The sequence below is a fragment of the Beta vulgaris genome, chromosome 6 (genome assembly GCF_026745355.1).
Source record: "Beta vulgaris subsp. vulgaris cultivar EL10 chromosome 6, EL10.2, whole genome shotgun sequence".
In the NCBI taxonomy this organism is placed as follows: domain Eukaryota; kingdom Viridiplantae; phylum Streptophyta; class Magnoliopsida; order Caryophyllales; family Amaranthaceae; genus Beta; species Beta vulgaris.
In genome coordinates this window covers 71,433,583-71,461,478 of record NC_079207.1, presented here as the reverse complement: position 1 = coordinate 71,461,478, position 27,896 = coordinate 71,433,583, and the positions used below count along the sequence as shown (strand labels likewise).

Below are 27,896 nucleotides of genomic sequence, written 5' to 3'. Positions count from 1 at the left end.
ACCCCAACAAAAAAAATCATTGGAATATCCTGGATTCTATAAGAAGAAAAAAAATCTAGACGTGTGTTCCAGAAACGAGTGAAAGGGTATGAACCAGGAAAAGTGTAAAGAGATGTAGGTCCCCATAAATCAAAGCTTACGTAAAGGCAAAAGAAGGAAAAAAAAGTAGAGATTAACCGTAACCCAAGTTTTATACTATAATTAGTAGCAGAAAACCAACCAACTCAATCTTAAAATACCATTCTTTCTCTTTCTCTCTCTGCAAAACTCCTGATCATCATCAACTGGAAAAAAAAATGTCGACAATTGCTGCAGAACCACTCCTTCACTTAGCTCTGAGACAACCTACACCCAAAATTCAACCAATTAAATCTCGGAAAAATTTACCCTTTTCACTGAATTTCAGTTCAAGAGCAAGCAAAATTAGAGGGAGTTTTTCTAGCAATAGTATTCAAAAAAGTGTCTCTGTTGCTCATTGTACTGCAACTACAACTCTTGCGCAAATTTCTGAACCTACTGAAGTTGTTTACAGTGAAGAATTTGAGTTGCCAAGGTTAAATAAGGTCTGAAGTTGATTGCCCATCAAGTGGATTTTTCTTGTTTGATATAAATATCAGAACTTTTACAATTTTATTAACTTGGGTGTGATAAAAATGCTGAATTTGACAAAGAATTTTATGTTTAGGATTTGGTTTTCTGAAGTGGGTTTGTTTTGTTTGGTGAAATTTCAATTATTGTGTTGGTTATGTGAAGTGGGTTGTTGTTATTTTGATGAAATTGTCATGTTTGTTCTTGATTTGGGGTGATGAATATGTTGATTTCTTGTTTTTATTAACTAGGTTGTTTTTTTATGTTTTGGTATAAAGAATGATAAGTAGTACTGATTTTTTTTTTTCTGATTGATTTGGAATGTGATAGGTGGAGGGCAAGATATGTGTTAGACTGGATCAAAAAGATGGAGATGATTGGCAGTTGACAGTTGGGTGCACTCTTCCGGGGAAATGGGTACTGCACTGGGGTGTGCATTATGTGGGTGATGTTGGAAGGTGGTGTATTTAACCTATCTAATATTGTCTATGTTTTACATGTTTGAATGTGCATGAATTTTTTGGTTTAGGTTTTGTTGTATATGATTTATGATCATAAGTCAGTTAGTTCGGGTTAAGTCAAAATTTTGCAATGTGTGTTATTTGGACTCTTTTGAACTTGAAGCATTTTGTCCTAACCGTCTGATTCACTACTAAGATATGGAGCCTGAATGTTTTAAGTCTGTAATTTAGTCTAGGAGGTGGTGAGGCTCTCGAAAAGTTCGCAAATGAAAGGAGTAACATAAATTGAGTTGTGATAGGTTGTTTGCTGGGTAGGTTGATTTATTTATAAGTATTTGTTTCTTGTTTCTAATGGATGTTCAGTGAGTGGGATCAACCTCCAAACGAAATGAGGCCTCCAGGTTCGGTTGCTATAAAGGTATATGTGCATTTCGTATTAGAGCTTGTAATTTGTTGTAAAAGTGTTTCTATGTGTATAGTTTTAACCCATGTTTTATGTATAATATCAGGACTATGCTATAGAGACGCCATTGAAACAATCATCTTCCTCTGAGGGCGAGGACTGCCTTCATGAAGTGAACATCAATTTCAATTGCAATAGTAATATTGCGGCGATCAACTTCGTGTTGAAGGTTATTTTTTAGTTGTTGGAGCTTGTGTTTCTTACGCATATGCTATAGCTGTGTCTGAATATTGCCTTCATGTTTGGAATTGGAGCAGGATGAAGAAGCTGGGTCATGGTATCAGCACAAAGGGAGGGATTTTGTGGTGCCTCTTGTTGATAATCTCCGTGATGGAGACAATGTCATTGGAAAGAAGGGCCTTAGTTCATGGCCAGGTTGAATATATAATGATGTCCATCTTTTCACTGAGGTTTTGTATATGGGTTTTAACAGTCTGTTGTCTATCCCTTTCCGGAGCTCATTGATGAATGAGAGCAGTTTATTACCTTTAAGAATTGCAACATTTGGTACACCTCTCTATCGTGTTGCATCTCAGTGCTTCTTAACTACAGCAAATGATTGTTGCATTGTTGTTAGTTAGATCCTTTTTTTCAAGGAGCTCCCGTTGCTGTTTCATGCTTCAAGAATTGTTTAATTTCTGATAGCTTAATATGACTTTAACCTAGGTTTTCTAATTCGATTCATGTTTGCATGATTGTCTTTCTACACTATGATTTGATTGGTAATAGTTATTACGCACTTAGGGGTGGGAAAGTCTTAATATTTTAGATTATATTCTGTTTCTCTGAACTTGACCCTGTTAGTTCACGTGATGCAATCTGTTGGGAATGTAATTGTTCATATGGTGTGCTTCGTTGTTGTGGCTAACTTGGCTTCTGAAGTTGATTTTCGTGATTTCTGGAAGTCAAGCTATTCAAAGTTTTTTAGCACAGTTTTGCTTTCTTTTATGCTCTAGTTAATAGATCTGCCATGGGAAAGCCTTAATATTAATTGATAGACATGGCACAGAAGTGGTTTTATCTATGCTCTAAGGAACAAATATGTGATAGAGGGCTTTTATTTATTAACTTGTGAACAATTTCTTGGGATCTTGCCTCATGTAGGAAATTTGTCTCACATGCTTTTGGAAGGTGAAGCACCGCAGAGTGTAGCTGAAGGCAGTGGTGAAGCATCTCCTGAGCCCACTTTAGCAAATAGGTTACTTGAAGGGTTTTATGAAGAGCAGCCTATAGTGAAAGAAGTTCCTGTTTGCAATTCACTATTTGTCTCTGTGAGAAAGTGCCCAGAGACAGATAAGAATCTAGTCTCTGTAGAAACCGATTTGCCCGGGGATGTTGTACTTCACTGGGGAGTATGTAGAGACAACCCAAAGGAATGGGAAGTACCAGCGGCACCACATCCACCAAATACTGAAGTGTTTAAGAATAAGGCAATGCGTACGAAATTGCAGGTATGAAACTTGCGTAAGAAAGAGGTACAAAAGTCACTTGGCCTCCTCTGTCTCTATATGTATACATACTGGTGACTATTCGTCAGTCACTTTCGGTGAATACTCTCTGAAATCTTTCTCTGGAGCTTGAAACTTTGAATGAGGCAGTCGATTTTATGTTGTCTGCTTGTCCTTTTCACACTTTCAAAATTTTATTACTGTTCTATAGCTAGTTAATATTCCGTTTTTAATTTTCGTGTTTTAATCTCATGTCTGTTGGATAAATTGGAACACATTTGTTTAACGCATCAACTAATTTGATACTCCTACTGCTTGATAAATCTGCAACCAAGCCCATAATATTCTACATCCACATAGTTCTGTTAATACAGTTGACTAATACACTTGAAGCTAGCTTACCTATATTTTGTTTGACCATCAAATTTGCTGACTAAATCACAATGGGTAAATACATGAAGCTGTACAGCGCATGGTATTTTTGACGAAATCAAGAATGAGTGATTTAGTCGATAAGATAATGGTTAATATTTCAAGATAGTTGTTTTGAGTTTAATTCTTATTTGAATATTTATGTTCTCTCTACAATAATCAGCTGTCTGCCATGCTTTTTGGTTTGCAGACTCATTCTGCGTGATATATTTTCATCTGTAATGGGTTGTGTAATCAACAGCTTCATCCTTCTCTTTTGCAGACTAAAGAGGATGGATTTGGATCTAAAGGATTGTTTACTTTAGATAATGAAATCACTGGATTTCCTTTTGTGCTGAAGTTGAATGATGACAAGTGGTTGAACAATAGGGGAAATGATTATTTTATCCCTCTGTCTGGAACACATAATAAAGGTGGTTCATCGGCTGAAATAGAGAAGAATGTCTCTTCGGAAGTGTTGTCTGGTCCCATAAGGGATGAAAACCCACCAGTGGAAAATCAAGAAGCTCATACAACTCCTTTTACGGACGATATCATAAAAGAGATCCGGAATTTAGTTACTGGCATCTCATCTGAAACAAAATGGAAGACTAAAAGTAAAGAAGCACAGGAAGATATTCTCCAAGAGATTGAAAAGTTGGCTGCTGAAGCATATGGTATCTTTAGAAGCTCCAGTATGACTCTTTCTGAGGAAGCTGTTGCAGGATTTGAAGAAATAGAACTCCCAGTCGAGATTTGCTCTGGGACAGGTACTGGATTCGAAATATTATGTCAAGGATTCAATTGGGAGTCTCATAAATCTGGAAGATGGTATATGGAGCTCCAGGACAAAGTTTCAGAGTTGTCTTCGCTTGGTTTTACTGTAATTTGGTTGCCACCGCCTACTGAATCTGTATCACCTGAGGGTTACATGCCAAAAGATCTTTATAACTTAAATTCAAGGTTAGAAATTCTGCCTACAACTATTTATTAATCTTTCTATGCGGGGTTCATTGTCTAGGAAAGATGAATATCTAGTTCATTAATGAGATTGACATTCTTTATTAGATGCATTTAATACATATATGTGATTCAGAAGGCATTCCATATTATCAGCTTGCATTTTGGTTGGTGGCCATCAAATTGCAATTCAGACTAAATCATGGCTATTACTTTTTTGGCTGTCATGACTTTGGGAACCAGATATGGTACAGTTGATGAGTTGAAGACTGTTATCAAAAGTTTCCATCAAGTTGGTATTAAAGTTCTTGGTGACGCTGTTATAAATCATCGTTGTGCACACTCCAAGAACCAAAATGGTGTCTGGAATATTTTTGGAGGCCGTCTTAACTGGGATGATCGTGCAGTTGTTGCTGATGATCCTCATTTCCAGGTTTCGACTGTCATTTAATGTTTTATATTACTGCCGTATATATGTTGGAAATATATTTCTTTCCATTGATATATTGTTTTGATATGGAATTTCCGGAGTTTGATGACATTGCAGCGGACCTTACCTGATTGCAAGATTGATTTCACTTGCCTTATGTGTGACTTTCCTATTGATATTTGTCAAGTATTTTCACTTGGTATGATTCACGAAACTGATGGGTTTCAATATTATTTGTTAAGAACTTAAGGTTGATTAGACAGGACGAAGAAACCTCATCTAGGGCAAGATGATCACCAAGAATTCTATAAAGCTTTGTGCAGTGGAAATCGATAATTAATAGGCTGTGGAGCCTGTCTGCACTTCTTCCAAGAAGTGACACATCCAGAAATTTAAAAGACGCTGTTATGATTAAGTTAATATGAAGTTTGCTGAGTTCTATACTTTTACTATACCTTTGTTGTTTTGGCATTCTTTTCCTAATTTTTGCAACTACAAAAGCAAATGATTCTTTTTCCCTTATAAACTATCTGAACTTACCTTATTGTTTGAAAATGGGGATGTGGCTGCTCACATTGGAGGTAAAGTAGATCTGTCACTGCTTCCAAGCCACCCCGATGTTAAATTCAGTTAGTATAATACCTGTGTCAGCTGCCACCTGGAACACAATGGAAAGCCAAGAATCACTTAGTATCAACCCATCTTTCTGTATAGTGCCAGTTCAACTAGAGTAAGCATATCAAGGGGAGGATGGAGGAAGGGAATAATTCTTGATGGTTATTACATTCATTGTCATGATTGCTGAATTGGGTTAGTGAGTACCATCAGTTCTTCCTTACAAATTCAGGGGCTGTTCAGATCATGTACTATATGGCTTATTGTGACCATGTTTCCCTCTTGTGACTGGATCTGTAATTTGCTGTGTATATATATGTCAAGATTGTCTGATTGTGCGTATGCATATGATACGGGCTTCCAAAATTTTAAGTCTCCACCTCATTTCTTTTCTTGATGGCTGGGTGAACCCTTGGGTCTGACTTGTTTTAAAGGTGCCTGTGTCACTCTATGTGAGGTGTCATTGGGGGCCTAGGCCGTACTTTTATATAGAAGAAATGGTTCACAGTGACTTAGGGCAATTGTCTTGAAGAAGGGTACATTGTGTTACGCATCCAAAACTGGTGCAAATTAGTTTTCTTTGAGATCACTATTCTCCTTTTAAGTAATGGCAAAAGGAGGCAAGTATTGCAGTTTGCTTACACTGATAATTCATATCTTGAGGGTACCTGTGTTATTCTGCTTGAATAGAGTTCTTTATGATCTTGGAGATTGATACATTTGTATGTGTGTTTGACGTTTGAATAAGTATGACAAATGGCATCTAGTGTGCTCTGCAAAAGTTTGCAACATGACTGTATATACTTGAGTATACGACTTCATGTTGTTCATGGAAGTCTGGATCTTATGAACTTTTTGTTTCATGATGGTGTACATGACTCAAGCACAAAAATATTCCTATATGACTAAGGATTGGTTTTGTTATTTAGGGTAGGGGCAATAAGAGTAGTGGAGATAACTTCCATGCTGCACCAAACATTGATCATTCACAAGAGTTCGTAAGAAATGATCTTAAAGAATGGCTGGGCTGGCTGAGGTTAGTTGCTTGGCATTGCTGTTTTGATCCTTCAACTTGATCATCATCTGGGATGATTGACACTGGCTTGAGTTGAATTCTGATTTTGTCAGTATTAGATATTCCACATTAGTGAATCTTTTAGGATATCATTTATATTTTGTACTCTTCATGTGCTGTGTCACAAATATGTAATATTTTTCTGTGGTAAAAATGATATTCAGGAAAGACATAGGCTATGATGGCTGGAGGCTTGACTTTGTTCGAGGATTCTGGGGTGGTTATGTCAAAGATTACATCGATTCTAGTAAACCTTACTTTGCTGTCGGGGAATTCTGGGATTCACTTAGTTATACATATGGAGAGATGGATTACAATCAAGATGCTCATAGACAGAGGATTGTGGACTGGATCAATGCTACTGGTGGATCTGCAGGTGCTTTTGATGTCACCACAAAAGGGATTCTTCACTCTGTATGTATCTATCCTGTTGATGTGTCACAAGACTTGGAGACAACTTAGAATTGTTTTCAAATTTATAATTTAAATGATATACTTTTAAAGTTTTAACTAATGAAAAACGATATGACTGCATTCACTTTGCATATATGTGTGTTTGTATATATATATAGGAAAACTTGATGGGACTTTTTGAGAAGAGTGGCAAAAGTTGGGATTATTCCCATCAATTTTTTCTATGCATGTGCGCGCACACACACACACACACACACACACACACACACACACCACATGCACATATGTATGTTATTATATGTATAAACCCAAATAAACTCACCCAACAATCGACATTTAGACTTGACTACAAAGGCTTTATCCTTTTCTTCTCAAAAGTTTTCGGGAAAATATGTTCAAATAAGTTCAAATAGGGGCTACCCATGTTTGATTCAAAACTGAAATAAGTTTCAAAAAGTTCACAGCAGTTCCTTTTAGTTATGTTAAGTTGTCTTTAGGGGAAAATATTGAATCCTGAATGCCAAATGTCCCTTTTTTGTTCTATTAATTTTTTTTTTAAATCAGAAACTACATATATTTCGGAAACTGCCATATACATGCAGCTTTTGTTTAAGTATATATTTTGGAAACTAGCGTTCAAATAAATGCAAGTATTTCTGAAAATTACATACCTTTTCACCTTTATGTTAGCCAACTTGCATATTTTGTTTAGCTTTTCCAGTTATGCAAGCATGTTGCAGTCATCTTAATGGACTTGCATAGCTTCTATTCCAGTTTATCCATCTTGTTTTCATTACTGGAAGCTAGTAATTTGTGTCTATTAACTGCTGTCATTTGCCTCAGGTGCTGGAGAGATGTGAATATTGGCGTTTATCAGATCCAAAAGGAAAACCGCCTGGGGTTGTTGGCTGGTGGCCTTCTCGTGCTGTTACCTTTATTGAGAATCATGACACCGGTTCCACTCAGGTTCATGCTTCTTAACTACACTTCTCTCATATCATGGCATTAGTATGTATTTGTCACTGGGAATTAGGAAATATCTGTGTGGCCGAGAGTCCGGGACTCAAAATCACTAAAGCATTTTCTAGATTCTCTTTCTTGAGTCCATGTTGTCAAATTTTGGCACCTGTTTGTTTTGTTAAATTACACTGCATGCTTAAAATGCTTGATTGAAGGGAAAGGATTGCATCCTAAACTATGTTACCTGAACTCTTCATTTTACCTAAAGTACAGATCCTTTACACCCTATTATAGTGACATAGGTGTGGAACAATGGGTACTTGACGCTTTGTTTCGGGCCAAAATCATTGAAATTTGCATAAAAAAGATGAGTTGGACACTTAGACATATAACCGTGCATGATTTTTTTTTTTTTGGGGGGGGGGGGGATGAAAATGGGTATGTGAGTCTGAATAACAGATTCTAGATTTGATGCTGGTTTGTGTGTGTCAGTGGGGAGGGTGGGATGAATGGTCTGGTCTGGTCTGGTAAAGTCCTATGTGACTGCATTGTGGCCCATTTGGATGGGGTCTCTTTTCCAAAAGTAGAAGGTTAATATCAGACTACTTGCATTGTTCTTTTCGCTAATCTTTACTTGTATACTTCCGTGTAGGGTCATTGGAGATTTCCTGGTGGCAAGGAAATGCAAGGGTATGCTTACATCCTGACTCACCCTGGAACACCAGCAGTTTTCTATGATCACATCTTTTCAAACTACAAACATGAAATTTCTACGCTCATCTCTGTCAGAAATAGAAAGAAGATAAACTGCAGGAGCATTGTGAGTTTCTCCCTTGAAATTTGCTTATATATACATATATATATATATAGAAGTGAGTTCATATGAGAATAAACACTTACATGAGAAATGAGAATCAATTATACGCACTATAACTCTCATCAATTTTACGCCCTATATATATATATATATATATATATATATATATATAAGTAGTAGTTTATTTAATCAGAAAAAGGGATACTTTCAGCTACTTTACTATCACTGAGATTTACTGTGCTACTGAAATTTGAAAGAACAAAGTTCTATATGCCCGGCTGCTTGTGATTAAGTGAGCACTCGGCAGTGGATGCAATGATGTATAAGTGACTGAATACCCTTACGGATATCTTTTCAGGTTAACATACACAAAGCAGAGAGGGATGTATATGCAGCAATCATAGATGATAAAGTAGCCATGAAGATCGGACCTGGCCATTATGAGCCGCCAAGCGAGTCCCAGCAATGGAGCTTGGCTATCGAGGGTAATGATTACAAGGTTTGGGAAGCATTGTGAGTACTCAGCTCGTTTTTCTTCAAGTGAGTTGGGAAGCATTTCATGATGGATTTTCTCAATGTAGATCCTGTTAAGTAAAAACCATCACAACTTCTCGGGATCTATAACATTATAACTGTACAGGAAACCCAGAAAGATGGGGTTTCGAGATGATTGAAATTTGCATTGCAGTGAAGTGGACCTATTCTAGCCCTTTACTGCCTAAGGAAGAACATGATGTCTTCGACGAGTAATTGTTGGATGTGTATGTGATCTGTCTATACATTTTTTCATAAGAGGAAGCATAGAGGAGCGCTAGTTGATTTTGTACTGGCACAATTTCGTACTATTTTCATTTAAACAAGACACTCATGTTTAAATGGGTTGTATCTTTGTCCTCTTATGTACACTATCTTCTCATTATATTTCATTGGCTTATCTAGGGAAGAACTATGTACTATCAGGCATAAGTTCTGGTTACCAGATTTAGTATTCATGACAATGGCAACTACAAAGGTACTCTTGAAGTCTCGAGTCGATTCGAGCCATGGCTACCCAGTGAGCATGATGGCTTCTTAGTTCTCTGGACAACAATACCATATGCCAATGTGTATAAATAGCTTAAGAGAGACTGGCTAGTGGAGTATGTGGGTTTATCTCTTTGAGTTTTACTCCTCAAAGTTGTTATTAAAAATCAGGGGGGAGGCAAAGTTAATGGGGGTCCTGTACCATTATTTAATTTTGGGAACCCCTAATTCATAATTCAAAACAAACAAAAAGGTCTTTATGATGGAAAAAATGAGATAATTATAGTTATTTCTTCTGTTTTTTTAGGTAATGTTTCTGTTACTTTTAAGAGGGAGTTGTTTAGTTTAAATTATTGGAAAGTTGAACATAAATGTATTAAAGATAGCTATTGAGAATTGAAGATGCTATTAGTTGAAATATCAAAATTTAGAAGGATAGAAGTAGAGAAATTTATGGGTGGAATTAGCAATTAATTGGTATAGCAATAGCCAATAAATAATATAACTGTAGATTTTCAATAATTTCTCTGTAACAAAATAGATGTTACACTTTTGAAATAGGAAAAATTATTTTTAATAAGTCAACTTTTGGGCGATCTTCTCAAAATAAGTCAATTTTTTTAATTATCTTAGAATAATATTTCTGCTGTAAACGATTTAATGACGTTGAAATTATGATACATTTCACATTTTAATAGGACGACGTTGTGATTTAACTCATTTATAAAAAAAGTAGATACAACGTTAATTTATTCATAGTTAATCGAAAGGTCGACTTAGTTTGAGAAGAACGCGCAAAAGTTAAATTATTAAAAATAACTTTTCCTTCTAAATATAGTTGTAACAAAATCGATGTTACACTTTCTTTTTAGGCAACAATCTCTCTCCATCTCTCCCCTATCACATGGGTCTCCTTTTTTCTCTTTATATCTCTCGTTTTCAAAAAAATTGCTTAGAAAAATGTGTTTTTGAAAGTGTAACATCTATTTTGTTACGGAGGAAGTACAAAACATAGGGCAATGTAATCATCGAAGCGCGGAAGAGGTCATTGGGTAATGTATCTCCAAGCTAATTAATGATATAGTTAAGTGACAGAAAGCAATGTCAACTAAAGGTTTCAGAGAAGTTCTAAAAATAGAATGCTAGCTGTAGGTATCGACACCGAGACTTTAGTTCATAGCTTGCAGTCTGCAGACCACCCGTTACCATTTATCCAGAAGGTTTCAGTGTATTTACATTGCACACAAAATATACTTGGCTTAATTTGAGGCCCCTAATTTTGAGGGGCCCTATGCGATCGCGCACTTTGCTCCTCAACAAAATGGACGGGTGGAACATAAACATAGACGACTTATAGGTCGTGCCTTACGTTTTCAGGGTTGTTTTCCTTTACCTTTTTGGAGGAGAATGTATATTAGGTGCAGCCTATTTGATCAACCGTACTCCATCTGCTTTGTTTGAGTTTAAATATCCTTATTATGAGATTTTGTTTGGCACCCCTCCTCCTTTTCATCATTTGCGCGTGTTTGGCTCTTTGTGTTAAGCTCACAACCAAAAGAGTAAAGGGGATAAGTTAGCTAGTCAAAGTAGACAATGTATCTTTGCGAACTATCCTATTGAAAAAAATGCTGGAATTTGTTTGATCTTGATATAGGTGACTATTAGGGATGTGAAATTTCATGAAAATGAGTTTCCTTATGTTGATAGATTGGATGAGCATACTCTAGCTGGGAGTACGCTTTCTTCTCCCCTTGGTGGAGGTATTGACGACTTTTCTTATGAGATGTATGATGATGTCGATATCGGGTAGTCGTCTGCTAGTGATAATGGTATCGCAAGGAATTATGATCCAGGTGTCGTAGATGTTCCTGCTCATACTATTGTTCTGAGAGTGTTGTTCTTAGCGCAGATGTTGGGCCTCTTGCTGATTACAGTGTGTCACTAGAGGTGGAATACATGGGTTATGAAAAATGGATTAAGGTGCCCTATGTGAGATTGCGAGATTTTGTTGTTAACACCGTGCGAAAGTTGAGTCCATCTCTCATCTTCTATCCATCTTCTCCCATTCATTCCTCAGGAACACCTTATACTTCAGCACATTTTGTGAATTATGATCGATTTCTTTTAGACATAGAAATTTTCTTGCAGCTGAATCTGCAGGTACTAACCTCGTTCTTTAAAGAGGCTATGAAAGACACAAGGTCGCTAGAAGCCATGCAGAAAGAAATTCAAACTTTGGAAGATAATGGGACTTGGAGCGTGGAAACTCTCCCTCACGGGAAACGTGCTTCGGGTAGTCGATGGGTGAATAAGGTGAAATACAATTCAGATGGAAGCATAGAACGTCTCAAATCACGATTGGTTGTTTTTGGTAACCGTCAGGTTGCTGGCATATATTACATAGATACATTTGCTGCCGTAGCCAAGATGATCATTATTGTTCGTGTTTTCTTAGTTATTGCTGCTGCTGAAAATTGGGAACTTCATTAGATGGACATGCAAAATGATTTATTACACGGGGACCTTTTCGGAGGAAGTGTATATGAAATTGCCTCCGGGGTTTCAGGGAACAAAATCAAATCAAGTGTGCCGTTTACAGAAGTCCTTGTATGAGTTGAAACAATCCCCGAGCTGTTGGTTCGCTAAACTTGCACATTCTTTGAAGTCGTATGGTTTCGAACAATCATACTCTGGTTACTCTCTCTTTACTCTCCATCAGGGCAAAAGTCAGATTAATGACCTAGTTTATGTGGATGATTTGATTGTTTCAGGGAATGATTCTGCTATTTTTTTTTTTACTTTCAAGAAGTATTTGTGTTCTTGTTTTCATATGAAGGATCTCGGAGTCCTGAAGCACTTTCTTGGTATTGAGGTCGTTCGTAATATAGAGGGTAATTGACTTTGTCGGAGTAAGTATACTCTTGATATCATCTTTGAGGTTGGATTGCTAGGTGCAAAATCTGCAACTTTTTCGATGGAGCAAAGTCACAATTTAGGGCGGTCTACTAGTCCTGTGTTTGAGAATGAGGATTGATATCACCGTTTAGTTGGGCACCTCATTTACTTGTCTTTGACTCATCCGGACTTGAGTTATGCTTTACATGTTCTATCTCAATTCTTGCATGCTCCACATTGTGATCACTGGGATGCTGCATTGCGCGTTGTTCGTTGCTTGAAACATAGTCCAGGTCAATGTATTCTTCTTCGTGCTGATCGATTGTGATTTGCGTTTGTCAGGATGGTGTGATTCTAACTGGGCTAGTTGTCCTCTTACTCGTCAATCTCTGTCTAGTTGGCTTATCTTTCTTGGTATCTCTCATGTATCTGAATATCAGTCTATGGCGACTTTGACTTGCGAACTAAAATGGTTGAAGGGTCTTTTTGGTAGTCTTGGAGTTAGGCATCCTCTGGCTATGAACTTGTACTGTGATAGTCAGTACTCTGCTCTCTATCTTGCTCAAAATCCCGTTTTTCATGAAAGGACGAAACATATAGAGGTTGATTGTCATTTTTAACGTGATGTTGTTTTAGACGGTACAATATTTCCATCCACGTTCCTACCAACGAGCAGTTAGCAGATATTTTTACCATTGCTTTGGGACACCAACAGTTAGCTTATCTCTTATGCAAGTTGGACATTTGTGATCTTCATACTCCAACTTGAGAGGAGGGGGGTAATGAGAATATTTATATATATGTACATATAGGCTTTGGTTTTATTCTTGTACGCCAGCTTATGATGGTAATTAAGCCCACTCTGTATAGTATATATTACACGTTTACTCTTAATGAAAAGCTAAGGCATTACTGCTTCCTTCACACTTGTATACTACTCCCTCCATTTCCTAAAGATCTTCCTTGTTACTGTTCCTACAGATACCAAGGAGGATCCATTTGTGTGGGGTGTGGGGTGGGTAAAGTAGGAGAGAAAAGGGTTAAGATAAATAAACAAATAAAAAGGGGTTAAAGTAGGAGAGAGAAAGGGAGTAAAATTGAATTAATAATGTAATGGTGGACCATATGATAGGGACATGAAAGGGTAAAAAGGGAAAAAAATTCCAAATAAGGAATAAATAAAGTAAAAGAGGAAAGTTTTTTTAAAACACACTTAAACGGAAAGTGTGGAGATCTTTAGGAAACGAAGTAAGTATATGTTTTGATGTTTTAATAGTTAACAACAAACTTTTAGTTTTACCAATACCCTTAAGGAGGGGGAGTACATTCTCCCTATTGCTTATTTTATTATTAGTATTTTAAAAAGCTATTGGGTTACAAATTGAGAAAATTAATTTTTTTTTTTTGAATTATTCAAGTGTTAAAGTGTCATCCACTTTAGTTTTAGTTCAGGAGTGTATTAAAATTATTGCTTGATTAATCAAATTAGGAATAATTTAAGGGATTCATAATCCTAATCAGATAATTAGGATTTTAGAAGTGATATTTTGATCAATTTAACCTCTAATTTTTGATCATATTTATACAAATAAAAACTATGCATATATGATTAATGATTTATGAGTCATACATCAACTATGAGAAATGTTTTTACACAATAAGTCTAACCTCTATTAATATGAAGACAATCATACATGAAGGCACTAAATTTTTATATCTATTAAAATGAGAAATGTTATATCTGATTTTTCATATCCATTATGGAAGAGTGAATTCAGAAATCCAAAGAACAACAATCTTTATCTAACCCATTATTAATAACAAAACTAGGTCTGACATGATGAACGTCAATGAGGAAGGGTGCGTTCTATTCAACTTATTGGCCCTTAACTTATTGGACCTTATCTGAACTGAACTTATTGAACCTGAACTGAACTTATTGGAACTTATTAAACCTGATTGGACCTGATTCAAGTTATTGGACCTGATTGAACCAGATTGGAACTTATTAGACCTTATTGGAACTTTTATTGACCTTATTGAAACTTATTATACCTTATTGGCCCTGAGTGAAACTTATTAAACCTTATTGAAACTTATTAGACCTTATTGGACCTGATTGAAACTTATTTGACCTTATTAGACAAAAAAAATTAATTATTAATAACATAAATATTACCACTAACGTAAATACTACCCCTCAAAATTTTTTATGGAGTAATAATTATTATATTTTGTCCTTTTAAAAATAATGATTATTAATTATCTCTCATGATAATTAATTTAACAAAAAAATTTACTATTTATATATTTGCCTATACATAACTTTCACCACTAATATATCTAATAGTCTTGTTTTGATTTTATAAAACACTAGTAGAAAAGCAAAAAATTTAATATGAATAATAAAATAATAGACATAATACAAATAAATAATAAAATAATGTAATTATAATTATTATTACAAAATATTGTAATTATAATAATTATTATTATTGTTAACCTTAATTATTTGATCATGATTATAATATCATTTAATAGCAATATGAATAATCAAATAATAAACAATAATACAAGTATAATAATATACATTGTGGTACTTTAATAAAAAATTCTAATAATAACATAATGAGCTAATAGTAATATGAATAATAAAATAACAGACATAATATAAATAAATAATAAAATAATAGGCATAATATAAATAAATAATAAAATAATAGACACTAATACAAGTATAATACTATATAATCATTGTGGTACTTTAATTAAAATTCTAATAATATATAACATAATCAGCTAATAGTGATATGAAATTATGAATAACAAAATAATGGACAATAATACAAATGTTTATTAAACATTGACTATTTGGACCTTATTAGACCTGATTGGAACTTATTGGACCTTATTAGACCTGATTGGAACTTATTGCACCTGATTGAAACTGATTGGAACTTATTGGACCTTATTAGAACTTATTGCTCTTATTAGACCTTATTGCAACTTATCTGAACTTATCTGAACTTATTGGACCTGAAACTTAATTTTTTAAGTTGAACAGAACGCACCCGAAATCATACATCATTTCTCCCTTCAGGCCTTCACTCCAATATTATAGGAAAAGTTTATTTTAGAATGTAATTCCTCCGTTAAAAATAGTTGCATCATTTCTATTTTGTGCATTATTCACATCTTACACTTAGATTGTCTTTGATAATATATATTCTAGGAAAAATATAGTCATGTGGGGTCTTGTTAAATTCGTCTTGATGTAAATTTTTTTAGGGTTATGCTATATGCAGCCTTTAGGTAGGGTTGCATATAAGACATAAATACACTACTTAAAATGGAAATAAGTTGTGAATATATGGAAAATTTTACATCAACCGATGTAATAAATATCAATCAATGCAATTTATTTCTATTTTTAGTTTCTTATATACAACCCTTAGGGCAGCATATAGTTTTTCCCATTTTTTTAATATAATTTTTGTTTTAATAATTTTTACTTATTGATAATTAAACATATTAATGGTCGAAATTATAGATCGGCATGCGTGAAACTTAGAAATGGTGTAACTATTTCTAAACGGAGGAAGTATAATTTATTGAACTAGAGAGAGGAAGATGGTGGAGATAGACCTACTGTCAATGACTAATGTGAAATTATATATAGACATACCCATCTGTTTTTATTCTGTAGATAACAGTTCTCTAAATAGTCTACTTCATAATATATCTTTTATATAATTAGCCTATGAGGAAACTAAAAATCCATCTTAAAATGAATAAAGAAAATCTTGTCTTGGAATGAAAGAGAATTAAGTCAATATTAGTCTTCTAGAGGGATGGTATTCCTATAATCACGCCCCACAAATCTCAAAAAAAGAGTTGTAACTCTCTAATTATCAAATATATACCATTCAATATTTAGAACTTGAAAAGAAATAAGAGTACTTAAACATTTGTTTTTCATGTCATTTACCTTCTTTGTGAGGTAAGAAATTCAATAAGGTGATTAATCTGTGGATCAATTCCATTGATCTTCTTGTCTTTTTGTTGGGAATTGGCAAGGTCTTGGCTTAAAAACCATGGCCAAAATACCTTGGCGATAACCAACATTCTTTTACATGCACCACCAATAAACTCCTCAGCTCACAAAAAAAATAAAATAAAGAGGAAGAATAAAAATCAGAATAAAGTTTAGAAAAAAAATCTAGAAAATGGGAAGAATAATAATGAATGAAGTCCAAATTATGTGTTGTTTGTGTATGTTAATGTGTTTGGCATTAACTTTGAATGCCAATATTGCTGAATTCGATGAGTATTGGCACAAACGAAGGTTGGAAGCTGTGAAATATTTTGAGGAAGCTTACCATCCTGAGCCTTATAATGTCACTAATCACTTCAACCATCAAGTTCACTTGTGAGTTTTTATGGTTTTACATTTCTTAATCTTCTTTAGATTTTGATTAATTAAGAAGAATTTTTTTGTAGATTATTTACCATATATAGAAGACAAGCTAAACACCATCTCATTTATAAGACTACTAGCTTGTAGGAAATACAGGCACATTGGCTGGCTAAGAAAATACCCTAGCATAATGCTGGGGATAAGGATCGAATCCCTAACCTCAAGGGCCAAGGGGGAGCGCTCTACCTACTTGAGCTTAACTCCTATCCTTATCACAAATTTTTATTAAAGAATGAAGGGGTAATTATTGCATGAAACAGATTTATGCTCCCCATTTTGAAGTTCATTTAATCCGCGTTCAAGTGTCTGCTAGACCGTCTAACACAAACATTTCTGACCAGATTTTCATTACAAAAAAAAAGCATCAAAAGTTAAGCAAAAGACGCAAAAAGTTACCCTTTTTGTGAAATTCTCACAACTTTTCACATATTTATGTGAGATATATATTCTTGTTATTTTTCTTTTCTGGTATAATATTTTCTATTAATAACTTTGGAAATCTCATATGGATTATTACCTGTATCAAATCTATTTTTTTTTTAATTTCGATACGTGTCTATCATTATCTGACATATGATTTTGTGTAAGTTGTATTAGTCATTGATTTATGTTCATGTTTTATTTGAAGACATGCTAGAAACATGAAAAAATTGAACAGCACAAGGAGGGGACTATTAGGAAAGGGTCATATAGGACCATGTGTGGCTACAAACCCTATTGATGCATGTTGGAGATGTCAGCCAAATTGGGCCGAAAATCGAAAACGGCTAGCTGATTGCGCCATTGGGTTCGGTAAGGGCACAACAGGAGGAAAAGATGGGCGTATTTATGTAGTAACTGACTCCTCAGACAATGACATGCAGAACCCTAAGCCAGGGACCTTAAGGCATGCAGTGATTCAAACGGAGCCACTTTGGATCATCTTTGCGCGCTCTATGAACATTCGATTGACCCAAGAATTGATCATGACGGGTGATAAGACTATCGATGCTAGGGGTGCTAATGTTCACATAGCTCATGGTGCAGGCATCACCATTCAATTTATTAAGAATGTCATCATACATGGCCTTCATATTCATCAAATATACCCTGGGGATGGTGGCCTAATCAGGGATTCAGCTAACCATTTTGGTCTTAGGACACGAAGTGATGGTGATGCTATCTCCATCTTTGGTGCTAGTAATATTTGGATTGATCATGTTTCCATGGCTCGAGGTACTGATGGTCTTATTGATATCATCCAAGGATCAACTGCTATCACCATCTCCAACTGTCATATGACTGACCATAATGAGGTACATGAAAAATTATTATTATTGTTTCCTCTACACTTATTATTGTTAGCTTGTAATTAATCTAAGGCCCTGTTCGGCAATAGCGTTTTAGGTAGTGGGTGGCGGTTGGACAAAAACGCTACTTAAGAAAATTTATGAGTGTTTGGTAAGTTAGCGGTTGTATTAGCGGGTAACGGTGGTTGGAGTAGATTATGGGTAGCGGTTGTAGAACATTAATACAAGTAACGAACCTTTGAGATTTACAGGTAGCGGTTAGCGAATAAACACTATATAATGAATGTCATTTATTGCATTTGACAATCTCATCAACAACTATTTTTGCCAAACACTCCTTATTAAACAATTACTTCAAACGATAATCTCTAACAGCTACTAGTAGACAACTAGTATACACCAACAACTATAACTACTGCAACAGCTAACAGCTACTAGAACCGCTAGTTTTGCCAAACAGGTCCTAAGTTTGCATGAAAAACTTTAGATTAGTTGCTCAATGCTATATGTGGATGTAGGTTTTTCTCTTTGGTGCAACGAATGACTACACTGACGACCAGAAAATGCAAGTCACAGTAGCATTTAACCACTTTGGAAAAGGGTTAGTTCAAAGGATGCCAAGGGCACGATTTGGGTTCATCCATGTGGTTAACAATGACTATACTCATTGGCAAATGTATGCTATTGGTGGCAGCCAACATCCTACAATCATCAGCCAAGGCAACCGATTTGTCGCCCCTTTCAATCCTTTTGCTAAAGAGGTATATAATTCTCTCATATCACACATATTTACCATGATCTATAAATGCATGTGTACAACTATACAAGCATGTTTATTACACTCTATCATCCATTTGTTATTAGTTGTAACATTTTGATTTTTCTACTGCTCATATGACCTACGTACTTTGAGGAGGAAATTAAAATGACTGTCATCGAATTTCAACATATTTTCGTAAATTTCACTAGCAGTTATCAGATAGTTTAAGATATTACTTAATAGTAAAAAATACTCACAAGCAAAAGCGTATTTATAAGTTAAGTCAAAGTCATAGTAAAACAACGTACTAATAATAGACAGAGGGAGTATATACACAATAACGCATGCATATAGTAGAGATATATGTTTTCGATTAGAATATACTACATTCAAGTTCCAATAATTAGCTGAATATTTCATACGTACACATATGATTATATGAATGATCTAATGAAGGTGACAAAGAGGGAAGCACCAGAATCAGAATGGAAATCATGGACATGGTTATCTGATAAAGATTGGTTTTTGAATGGGGCGTTTTTCCGCGACTCAGGACGAGGAAATGCGATAGACAGTAAGAACAAAGCTCAAATGTTTTCAGCAATGGCGGGGACGAAGGTGGGTGAATTAACAAGATGTTCTGGACCACGTAAATGCACGCCTGGAAAGCCTTGCTAGCACTTATTGTACTGTGGAAAAATAATCTATGAAAGACAACGTAAATAATTAGCAAGTTATTAATTAGTATTTTGATCAATGATCATGGAGCGAAATGCTTTTCATTGTATAAATTGTTAGATGCATTTTCTCCCACAAAAGACCTTGTATGGGGAGAAGAGTATGTTTTTTTTTTTGTTGATATGAGTTTTGTTTTTTTTAGCATTATCTTTTCTTGTGTTATTTTCTTTTTCCACAAATTTCATCGATTATTTTGTACTATGTTGGAGTACAAGGTAACAATTAAGGAGGTTGAATTGCGTGATAAAATTTAAGGCAAGTCGATCTCCACAGTTGATTCGTGCTAACTCCTAGCAGCGGTTATGTAGGATCTCTGAGACCAAGCCATACGCAAAAATAAGATTATAGCATTGTGCCTCATATAGTATGTTAAATATTTGCAGATTCGTTTTTAATGTTTTTGCTCAAATAAAGTCGTATAGATAGTAATAGCAATTAAATAAAAGAATAATGAGACACAGGGTTTTATAGTGGTTCAATCTCAACTCTGAGATTTACATCTACGTTACCTATTATTATTTTATTAAATGAATCTCAAAATATGACTCTGTTGATATAATAAAATTTCCTACTACTAACTCAAGTAATGATCCCCAACACCTAACTCTAAGTGTTGACAACAATTAAATTGGATACACTCCCGACCCCAACTTAACAGACCCTATAGGCTATAATCATAATTACAAAAAGATTTCCGTCCTCACAAGAGTGCTCCTTAGATAAGCAGATTGAGGATCGTTGCAACCTTAAGAAATAACTTTAAACTCTCTGTGCTATGCTATGTATGTGCTATCGGGATATGTTTTCACCACTCAAATACTCACAATCTTCCGGAAAATGTATTTATTTGGCACAACTGATTTTTATCCCTTATAAAGATCATTTTCTGATCAAATATCACCCTTAAAGATATGATAATCTTTTTGAATAATCTTGTTATTCCTAGATTTAAGGGATAAAATCTTTAAAGAAATCGAAAATATGTTTTGTTAAGAAAACTGATTTTTATCTTCTAAAGATAAAGATTTCATTCTTATCCTTTTCCAACTACAAATCATATTTCATAAACTCTTTTTCACCAAATCTTTTTCGAAAAATCTTAAAAAAAATAATTCTTTTCAAACTAATTTTGAAATTCCTTTTTATAAAAAAAAAAAAAACCCTTTTTATCCTTCAAATACAAAAACATAAAATTAACATAATTATCTATTTTTACTAACTATAAGAAAATAGTTGATCATCCTAATTTTTCAAACTTTAGCCTTAGCACAAAATTCCAACAAGTTGATTACATTTCATTAACATGAGTAAAGAACATAACTAGACCTAAGCTTCAATTTCTTCAATTCCTTGATCTTTCATAAACATACAGGCTTGATAACTGTCTTAGATTACTGTTACATAAATCACATGTTATGGCACAAAGTATTTATCATCATCAAAATAAATTCAGACTTAGATTCACAACAAATGCCCCTTTTTGATGATGACAAATACATAATACTTTCCCCTCCAAAATGCATCATTAATCATATTAGGGAAAAGACTTAACACCACTTTTGACCAGACACAAAAAAAACAAAAAGCATGATAATCAGAATGGATAGCTTGATATATAGGGTAATTTCAGTCATTAGTTTAAGTATTATACCCATGTTCCCGTTTTTTATATTATAAAAAAGGAGAGCATCAACATGTCCAATGAGTCAAAGTGAGACATACTTAGCAAAATAGTGCAAGTAGCTCAAGCAATAGATACTAAGGATCCTGATGCTATGTCATAATCCAATTCAAAATTCGAAGTCATTAAGCAAAAAATAATGCAACTCACAATCCAAAGTTATGAATTAAGAAATAATCATGAAGGATCATGGCTAATAGATTAAGAGAGAAAGATAAAGATCGATGATGCAAGCTTGAATATTTGCAATTTGCTTAACAAGTGCTTAAACCTTTCTTCTCAGATTTTCAACTTTCGCAAATAAACACCGTAAGACTTTCTTTTTACTGCGGCACTGTATGTGATTCTGTACCACTGAACAATCTATTCCCTTTCAATAACTTAATTTTCACATATTCAGGTGACCAAAGTAATGATCATCAAAACTATTATATTTTTCTTCACCTTTGAAATGAACTATAGGATTTGTCCAAAACAATTGTCTTACTCTCCTTTATAATTTTCTTCTTCTATTTTTTTTTTTCTTCCTTTTTTTTTAAAAGGACAGTCATACCATACAATATTACTAGAGTCAACAAATAAGAGATTAAAGGCGATAAGTTAATTCAGACCTCATTTTCTTTTTGATACATCTCTTGGCACTGTGCCTTGTACAGTGTGAAGCAATTATTTCATTCTTTCACGTATTAGTGCTCATTCCAACCTTTTCATGTTCCCTCTTAATTGATGCATCTTCTTCTTTCATCATCTTATCAAGATGACTTTGTCTCATAGATAATAATGAATTAAGATTTAGAACCACTTGTTGAACTTCTTAGCTATGGGTAAGGAAAAGAAGAGTGTAATAGGGAAATGAACAGAAGAAATAATGAGGCACAATTATCAAACTCAAAAGGAGAAAATCAGAATAACATCAGGGTAAAGATCAAGCTTGCCATAGGAGAAGGAATTATGATCATTTCATAACTTAATAGTTTGGCAACCTAAGATCATATAGCTTATTAGTTCGGCAACTTAGGATCATAACTTTAGGACAACATCATTAGACCATTACGAGTCCTGCATTACACTCAAGTTACTGTTTTTGAAAAGGTACACCAAGCAACACAAAAAACATTATTCTAGCCAACATCTAGGGAAAATCACTGGAAAAAATTCTTACTTGTCAATCATTAGTAGTATTTCCATTCTAATTTTTTCAAACATTTTCTAGTGAAAGGTTTTGAAATAATATATAGGCTAATTGTTCATTGCTAATGCAACAAGCAAACAAAAAGAATATATATCATGATACGTTAGTCAAATGCTAAAGAGAGACATAAAAGAAAATATAAACATGTATACACTTTGCCTCTTCTAACAAAAATAATCAAAACTCAACCAAGGTCAATTTTAAAGAATTGTTATAATAACTTATCATACCAAACTTACAATGCGACAAACTTCTCATTATTAGGCTATTTCAAAGTGAGAGGAATAAGATTAATTCGAATTGTATATCGATTGCTCTCTCCCACTAGGCCTGAAAAAAAAAATTAAGTCTTGGTTTTCCTTTTGGGTATCCAAATAAATTTTGGTCCCTTATCTTTTAGTTGGGCTCTTAATAAATCTTTTCGGATCCATACTTGACGTACAAACTGGCGATTTCTTTCAACATGTTTTTTCTTTTCTTTACAACCATCAATTATGTGACCCTTCTTTCCACAAAAAGAGCATATCAAATAATCAAGTAAATCCACATATACTTGCGTTTCCTAAAGTCTCTTTCGAAATTTCTAGTATTGTGCTTTGCATTGTGTCTTTGGTCATTGTATCCTAAACCAAATTTGTTTCGATTGCTAGTAGAACTAATTAAGACAGATAGTTTAAGGTTTTTTTTTTACCAGCTGACCATTTTTTATACATTTTGCGAGCAACCATCAATTGTTGATTCCAGGAAATCAACTGAGGTGTTTAGATCGCCATTTCTTTTTCTCAAACTTTTCATGTCTCTTTTTGCTTTATCAAGTTCATTACTTAACTTAACACCATGAGGTAGCATGAGTGGAATAATTCTAGATCTTTGTTTTGATTTTTTTCAACTCAGTTAACTCATAATTTAAAGAATCAATTTATCTTTCAAGATCTAAATTTGTTGAAACAGAAACAGTGTACGGTACAATGTCAGGAATGATTCTTTATCTAAAGACTTTTCAAATTCTGATGAGGATTGGTCCTTTTCTTATGATTTTTCAGCATTGATAATCTAACCCTTAAATGTATATCCTCATCCTAGCCTTCCAACATCCGTAATGGAAAAACTGGACACTTCAAGTGTCTTTCTCGATAGTCATCTTGCATCTTCATGTCTTCTATTCTCTAAGGGACGAGCCTCAAGAATAGTCTGTTGTGATACCCCTAATTAACAAGCTCAAGGATTTGAAGAAATGGAATCATTGGTCTAGTTATGTTTTTTAGTTATGGTAATGCAATGTAATCAACTTGTTGGAATTTTGTGCTAAGGCTAAATATAACTGTTGCGACTCTAAGTCTGATTGTATTTTGATAATGATAAACACTTTGTACTATAACATGTTGTATATAACAGTGATCTAAGAAAGTTATCAAGCTTGAATGTTCATGAAAGTTCAAGGACTTGAAAAAATGGAATCTTCGGTATATTTATGTTTTTTAGTCATGGTAATGCAATGTAATGAACTTGTCGGAATTTTGTGATAAGGCTAAAAATATAAATTTAGGATGATTAACTATTTTCTTAGAGTTAAGAAAATAAGTAAATATTTTTGTATTTAAAGAATAAAAAGGAGAGTTTTTATAAAAAAGAATTTCAAAAATTAGTTTTAGTTTAAGATCATTGAAATTCCAAACTTCGATTATGAGTCCATTATGAGTCCAAACTTCATATGGTTTTTCCATTTTATTCTCATAGAAATTAACCTAACCTTCTTTTTTTAAAATATATTCTTCCCTAATAAAAGGAATCTAAACAATTAACGGTTCCTTGATTCTGCATCCTAATAATGGGGGGAAAATGCTGTAATATTTTTTACACCTTTCATTATGTATGCATACAAGTTGTCATCCTAGTTTCCTTGGAATTCGGGATATTACAAATAGCTAAAATGAGTTTGATATAAAAGGCATGCTTTCTCCTGATTTAATTGTTAGTTGAATTAACCAACCTACTATATTCCTTAACATATTTTTGGTTAATTCAACCTCCACAAAAGAAAAGATGGAGAAACAATTAGCTTTGTTTCTCCTCCTATGTTCTTTGTCTTATCTCGTCTTGGCTTTTGCAGAAAATATTACTTTGGAATCGAAGAAGTATTGGGATATGCGTGAAGAAGAAGCCAAGAAGAGAACCGTGGAAGCCTACCATCCTCAACCTTTTAATGTCACAAACCACCTTAACTTTCGTGCTCGAATGTGAGTTTTAATCACTAAACTACCTCGTATTTAATTTTATTTCATCGCTTTGTTATATCAATAATTTGTTCTTCAAATAAAATAGATACCCATTAGATATTTGCGTGTATTATACTCTCTCCGATCTTTATTAGTTTACCCGTATTTTTTTTTTGGATGTCCACTATTAGTTTATTCCTTTTTTTGTTTCTATTTTTGGAATGAGACCAGACTACTAACTTTTAATCACATACATTCAACTTTAATACCACGCACCACATTATTTCTCCTAAAACTCCGTGTAAAAGAAAGGAGTAATATAACATACATGCATGCAAGTCGCATCAACTAATTGAGAAGCTTTATTTTGCACAATGCAAGTTCTATATCCTACACTCGGACTTAATCTACATCCTCTCACATTCTTAATCCATGTGCTCGTGTGCAATCCCATAATGGAGACTAATGTAGGGTGTAAGATTACAAATGTGGGAGATGAATATCTTGTCAATTTGTTTTCTTCATTACAATGTATTTGAAAAGTCACAACTTGCACTAATTCAAGTTATGTGTATCACACGGGTAGTTAAAAATTAGTTTACATTCGGTTAAAATGACATTCGTATTAAAAGATGGGTTATGCTATATGCAGCCCCTAGGGTTGCATATAAGACATAAATACACGAATAAAATGGAAATAAGTTGTAAATTTATGGAAATATTTTGCATCAACCGATATAATAAATGATCAATTAATGCAACTTATTTCCATTTTCAGCTTCTTATATACCGCCCTTAGGAATGCATATAGTTTTTCCCTTAAAAGATATATATGAAACAATCATGTGATGTCTTATATGACTTTTCAGACTACTAGAAGATGGAAATTAATTGTCACCATTCTCTTTCTTTTTCTTCATGCCAATTGAATGATGACAATGCAAGAATTGCTGCTTAGAATTGCTAGCTAAAGTTATTTGCTTGTGCATGTAGATTACAAAGCAAGTGGCTAGAGAGTGATGTAGGAACAAACGGCACAAGGAGAGTATTAGCAAAGAAATATAGAAAAGGTTGCATGTTTGCTAATCCCATCGATGCATGTTGGAGATGCCAACCTGACTGGGAGAAGAAGAGGCGGCGGCTAGCGAAGTGCGCATTGGGGTTCGGAAAAGGCACAACAGGAGGCAAAGCTGGGCGCAAGTACTTGGTGACAGACCCCTCAGATGATGATATGTTGAACCCTAAACCCGGAACCCTACGCCATGCAGTCATTCAGAATCAACCACTATGGATTGTGTTTGGCAAGCCTATAATGAGAATTAAGCTCAAGCAAGAGGTTATTATGACTAGCCATAAGACCATCGATGGTAGGGGTTCACATGTGATTATTGAAGGTGGAGCTGGGATTACTATACAATTTGTAGAGAACATCATTATTCATGGGATTAAGTTTAGGAACATAGTCCCTAGACCTGGAGGACTAATTAGGGATTCACTTACACATTTCGGATTAAGGACTCCGAGTGATGGGGACGCCATCTCTATATTTGGTTCACATCATATTTGGATCGATCATTGCTCGTTCTCAAGGTGCTATGATGGGCTCATTGATGTCATCAAAGGCTCGACCGCCATTACCATCTCCAACTGCCATATGACTGATCATGACAAGGTATCATTAGTTACACAATGGTAGTACAATGTTGTAATATTGTACCAAAGGTGAGTGATGTATAATCAAGAGAAACTTGTATGTGTGCAGGTATTTTTGTTTGGTGCATCTGACCAGCATTCTGAAGATAGGAAAATGCAAATAACAATTGCATACACTCATTTTGGGAAAGGATTGGTACAAAGGATGCCAAGGTGCAGATTAGGATTCTTTCATATAGTTAACAACGATTATACTCACTGGCTCATGTATGCCATTGGTGGTGGTATGAACCCAACCATCATCAGCGAAGGCAACCGATTCATAGCTCCTCCAGACCTAAGAGCTAAAGAGGTAACATTATTTCATGCATCTAAAGTCTAAACGGTTGTTCTTTGCCAAATTTCAGCAACTGATCTCAGACGCTATATTTTACTCCAACTCAATTTCAGTCAAATTTTGAACTTAAATTTTATTTAAATTTTAACACCTTATCATTTAAGTCACCTTAAATGCTTCCCCAAACAGAACCTTAATAGATCTCAAATCTTGGATACTAATATAGGTGCCAAATAGCAGCTTTACAACGGTTTCGATTTAGGTCAATTTGACTGATATGTCTAGATTATGAGTTATTTGATTGAGGTTTGAATTAAAATCAAGTTGAGTCATTCAATTGTCAATTAATTTAAAATAAGCAAATCAATGATATTAGTCATAAATATGTTTAATCAAGTCAAATACTACAAGACAAAAATCAAGTCATTTAGTTCGAGTACAATATAAGTCCAACCGTCTAACCATACTATATCAGAATGGTCAACTTTTCCAAGTTTAGGTATTGCAAGATAAAAACTAATCTCTCCAAACTCAAAATCTAATTAAAATTTCTGAAGCACTATTATGAGAATTAAGAGGATCTTCATGGAAGTTATGTTAGCTAACAATTGTTTTAACATTTGTAGGTTACACACAGACAAAAACCCAATTCAGCATGGGATAGTGGGACATGGATTTCACACGGAGATATGTTGGTGAATGGTGCCACCTTCCAACAGTCGCCCTCCATTCTTCAACTACGCCCATACGCCGGTAAGATGGTATTTCCGATGTCGGGAAAATACGCTGGACGTGCAACCAAACATGCAGGACCATTGAAATGTATACCTAGACGACGTTGCTGACATAAGTTGTATCAATGTTACTGTAGATTTGATTTTTTTGTCCCCTTTTTTCTTGTGTTATCGTCTCGATCACCACCAATCAGAAAAATGGAAAATTAACAAATCAAGAAAACTATGTAACGTATCTTAATCCACATCCCGTCAATAA

General features: G+C 34.4%; 4 protein-coding genes across 4 annotated transcripts; all 4 read left to right on the top strand.

Moving 5' to 3' along the window:
- The first annotated feature begins 77 nt into the window (after positions 1–77).
- LOC104897971 (alpha-amylase 3, chloroplastic) lies at positions 78–9,580 on the top strand. The gene is made up of 13 exons (XM_010684949.4): positions 78–563; positions 919–1,046; positions 1,413–1,467; positions 1,559–1,681; positions 1,770–1,887; positions 2,617–2,963; positions 3,655–4,334; positions 4,575–4,764; positions 6,306–6,412; positions 6,616–6,865; positions 7,709–7,831; positions 8,478–8,645; positions 9,001–9,580. Exons 1-13 carry the CDS (start codon positions 297–299, stop codon positions 9,157–9,159), a joined length of 2,715 nt encoding a protein of 904 aa, XP_010683251.1. The 5' UTR covers positions 78–296; the 3' UTR covers positions 9,160–9,580.
- Positions 9,581–16,840: 7,260 nt separating this feature from the next.
- Positions 16,841–20,436, top strand: LOC104897970 (probable pectate lyase P59). Its single transcript, XM_048646282.2, has 4 exons — positions 16,841–16,989; positions 17,675–18,332; positions 18,845–19,087; positions 19,543–20,436. The coding sequence occupies exons 1-4, from the start codon at positions 16,841–16,843 to the stop codon at positions 19,762–19,764; spliced, it is 1,272 nt and encodes a 423-aa protein (XP_048502239.1). The 3' UTR covers positions 19,765–20,436.
- Positions 20,437–24,740: 4,304 nt separating this feature from the next.
- Positions 24,741–26,609, top strand: LOC104897969 (pectate lyase). Its single transcript, XM_010684946.3, has 2 exons — positions 24,741–24,934; positions 25,907–26,609. The coding sequence occupies exons 1-2, from the start codon at positions 24,741–24,743 to the stop codon at positions 26,607–26,609; spliced, it is 897 nt and encodes a 298-aa protein (XP_010683248.2).
- A 33-nt stretch (positions 26,610–26,642) lies between these two features.
- Positions 26,643–27,871, top strand: LOC125498286 (putative pectate lyase 11). The gene is made up of 2 exons (XM_048646287.1): positions 26,643–26,918; positions 27,530–27,871. The coding sequence occupies exons 1-2, from the start codon at positions 26,643–26,645 to the stop codon at positions 27,746–27,748; spliced, it is 495 nt and encodes a 164-aa protein (XP_048502244.1). The 3' UTR covers positions 27,749–27,871.
- The last annotated feature ends 25 nt before the right edge of the window (positions 27,872–27,896 follow it).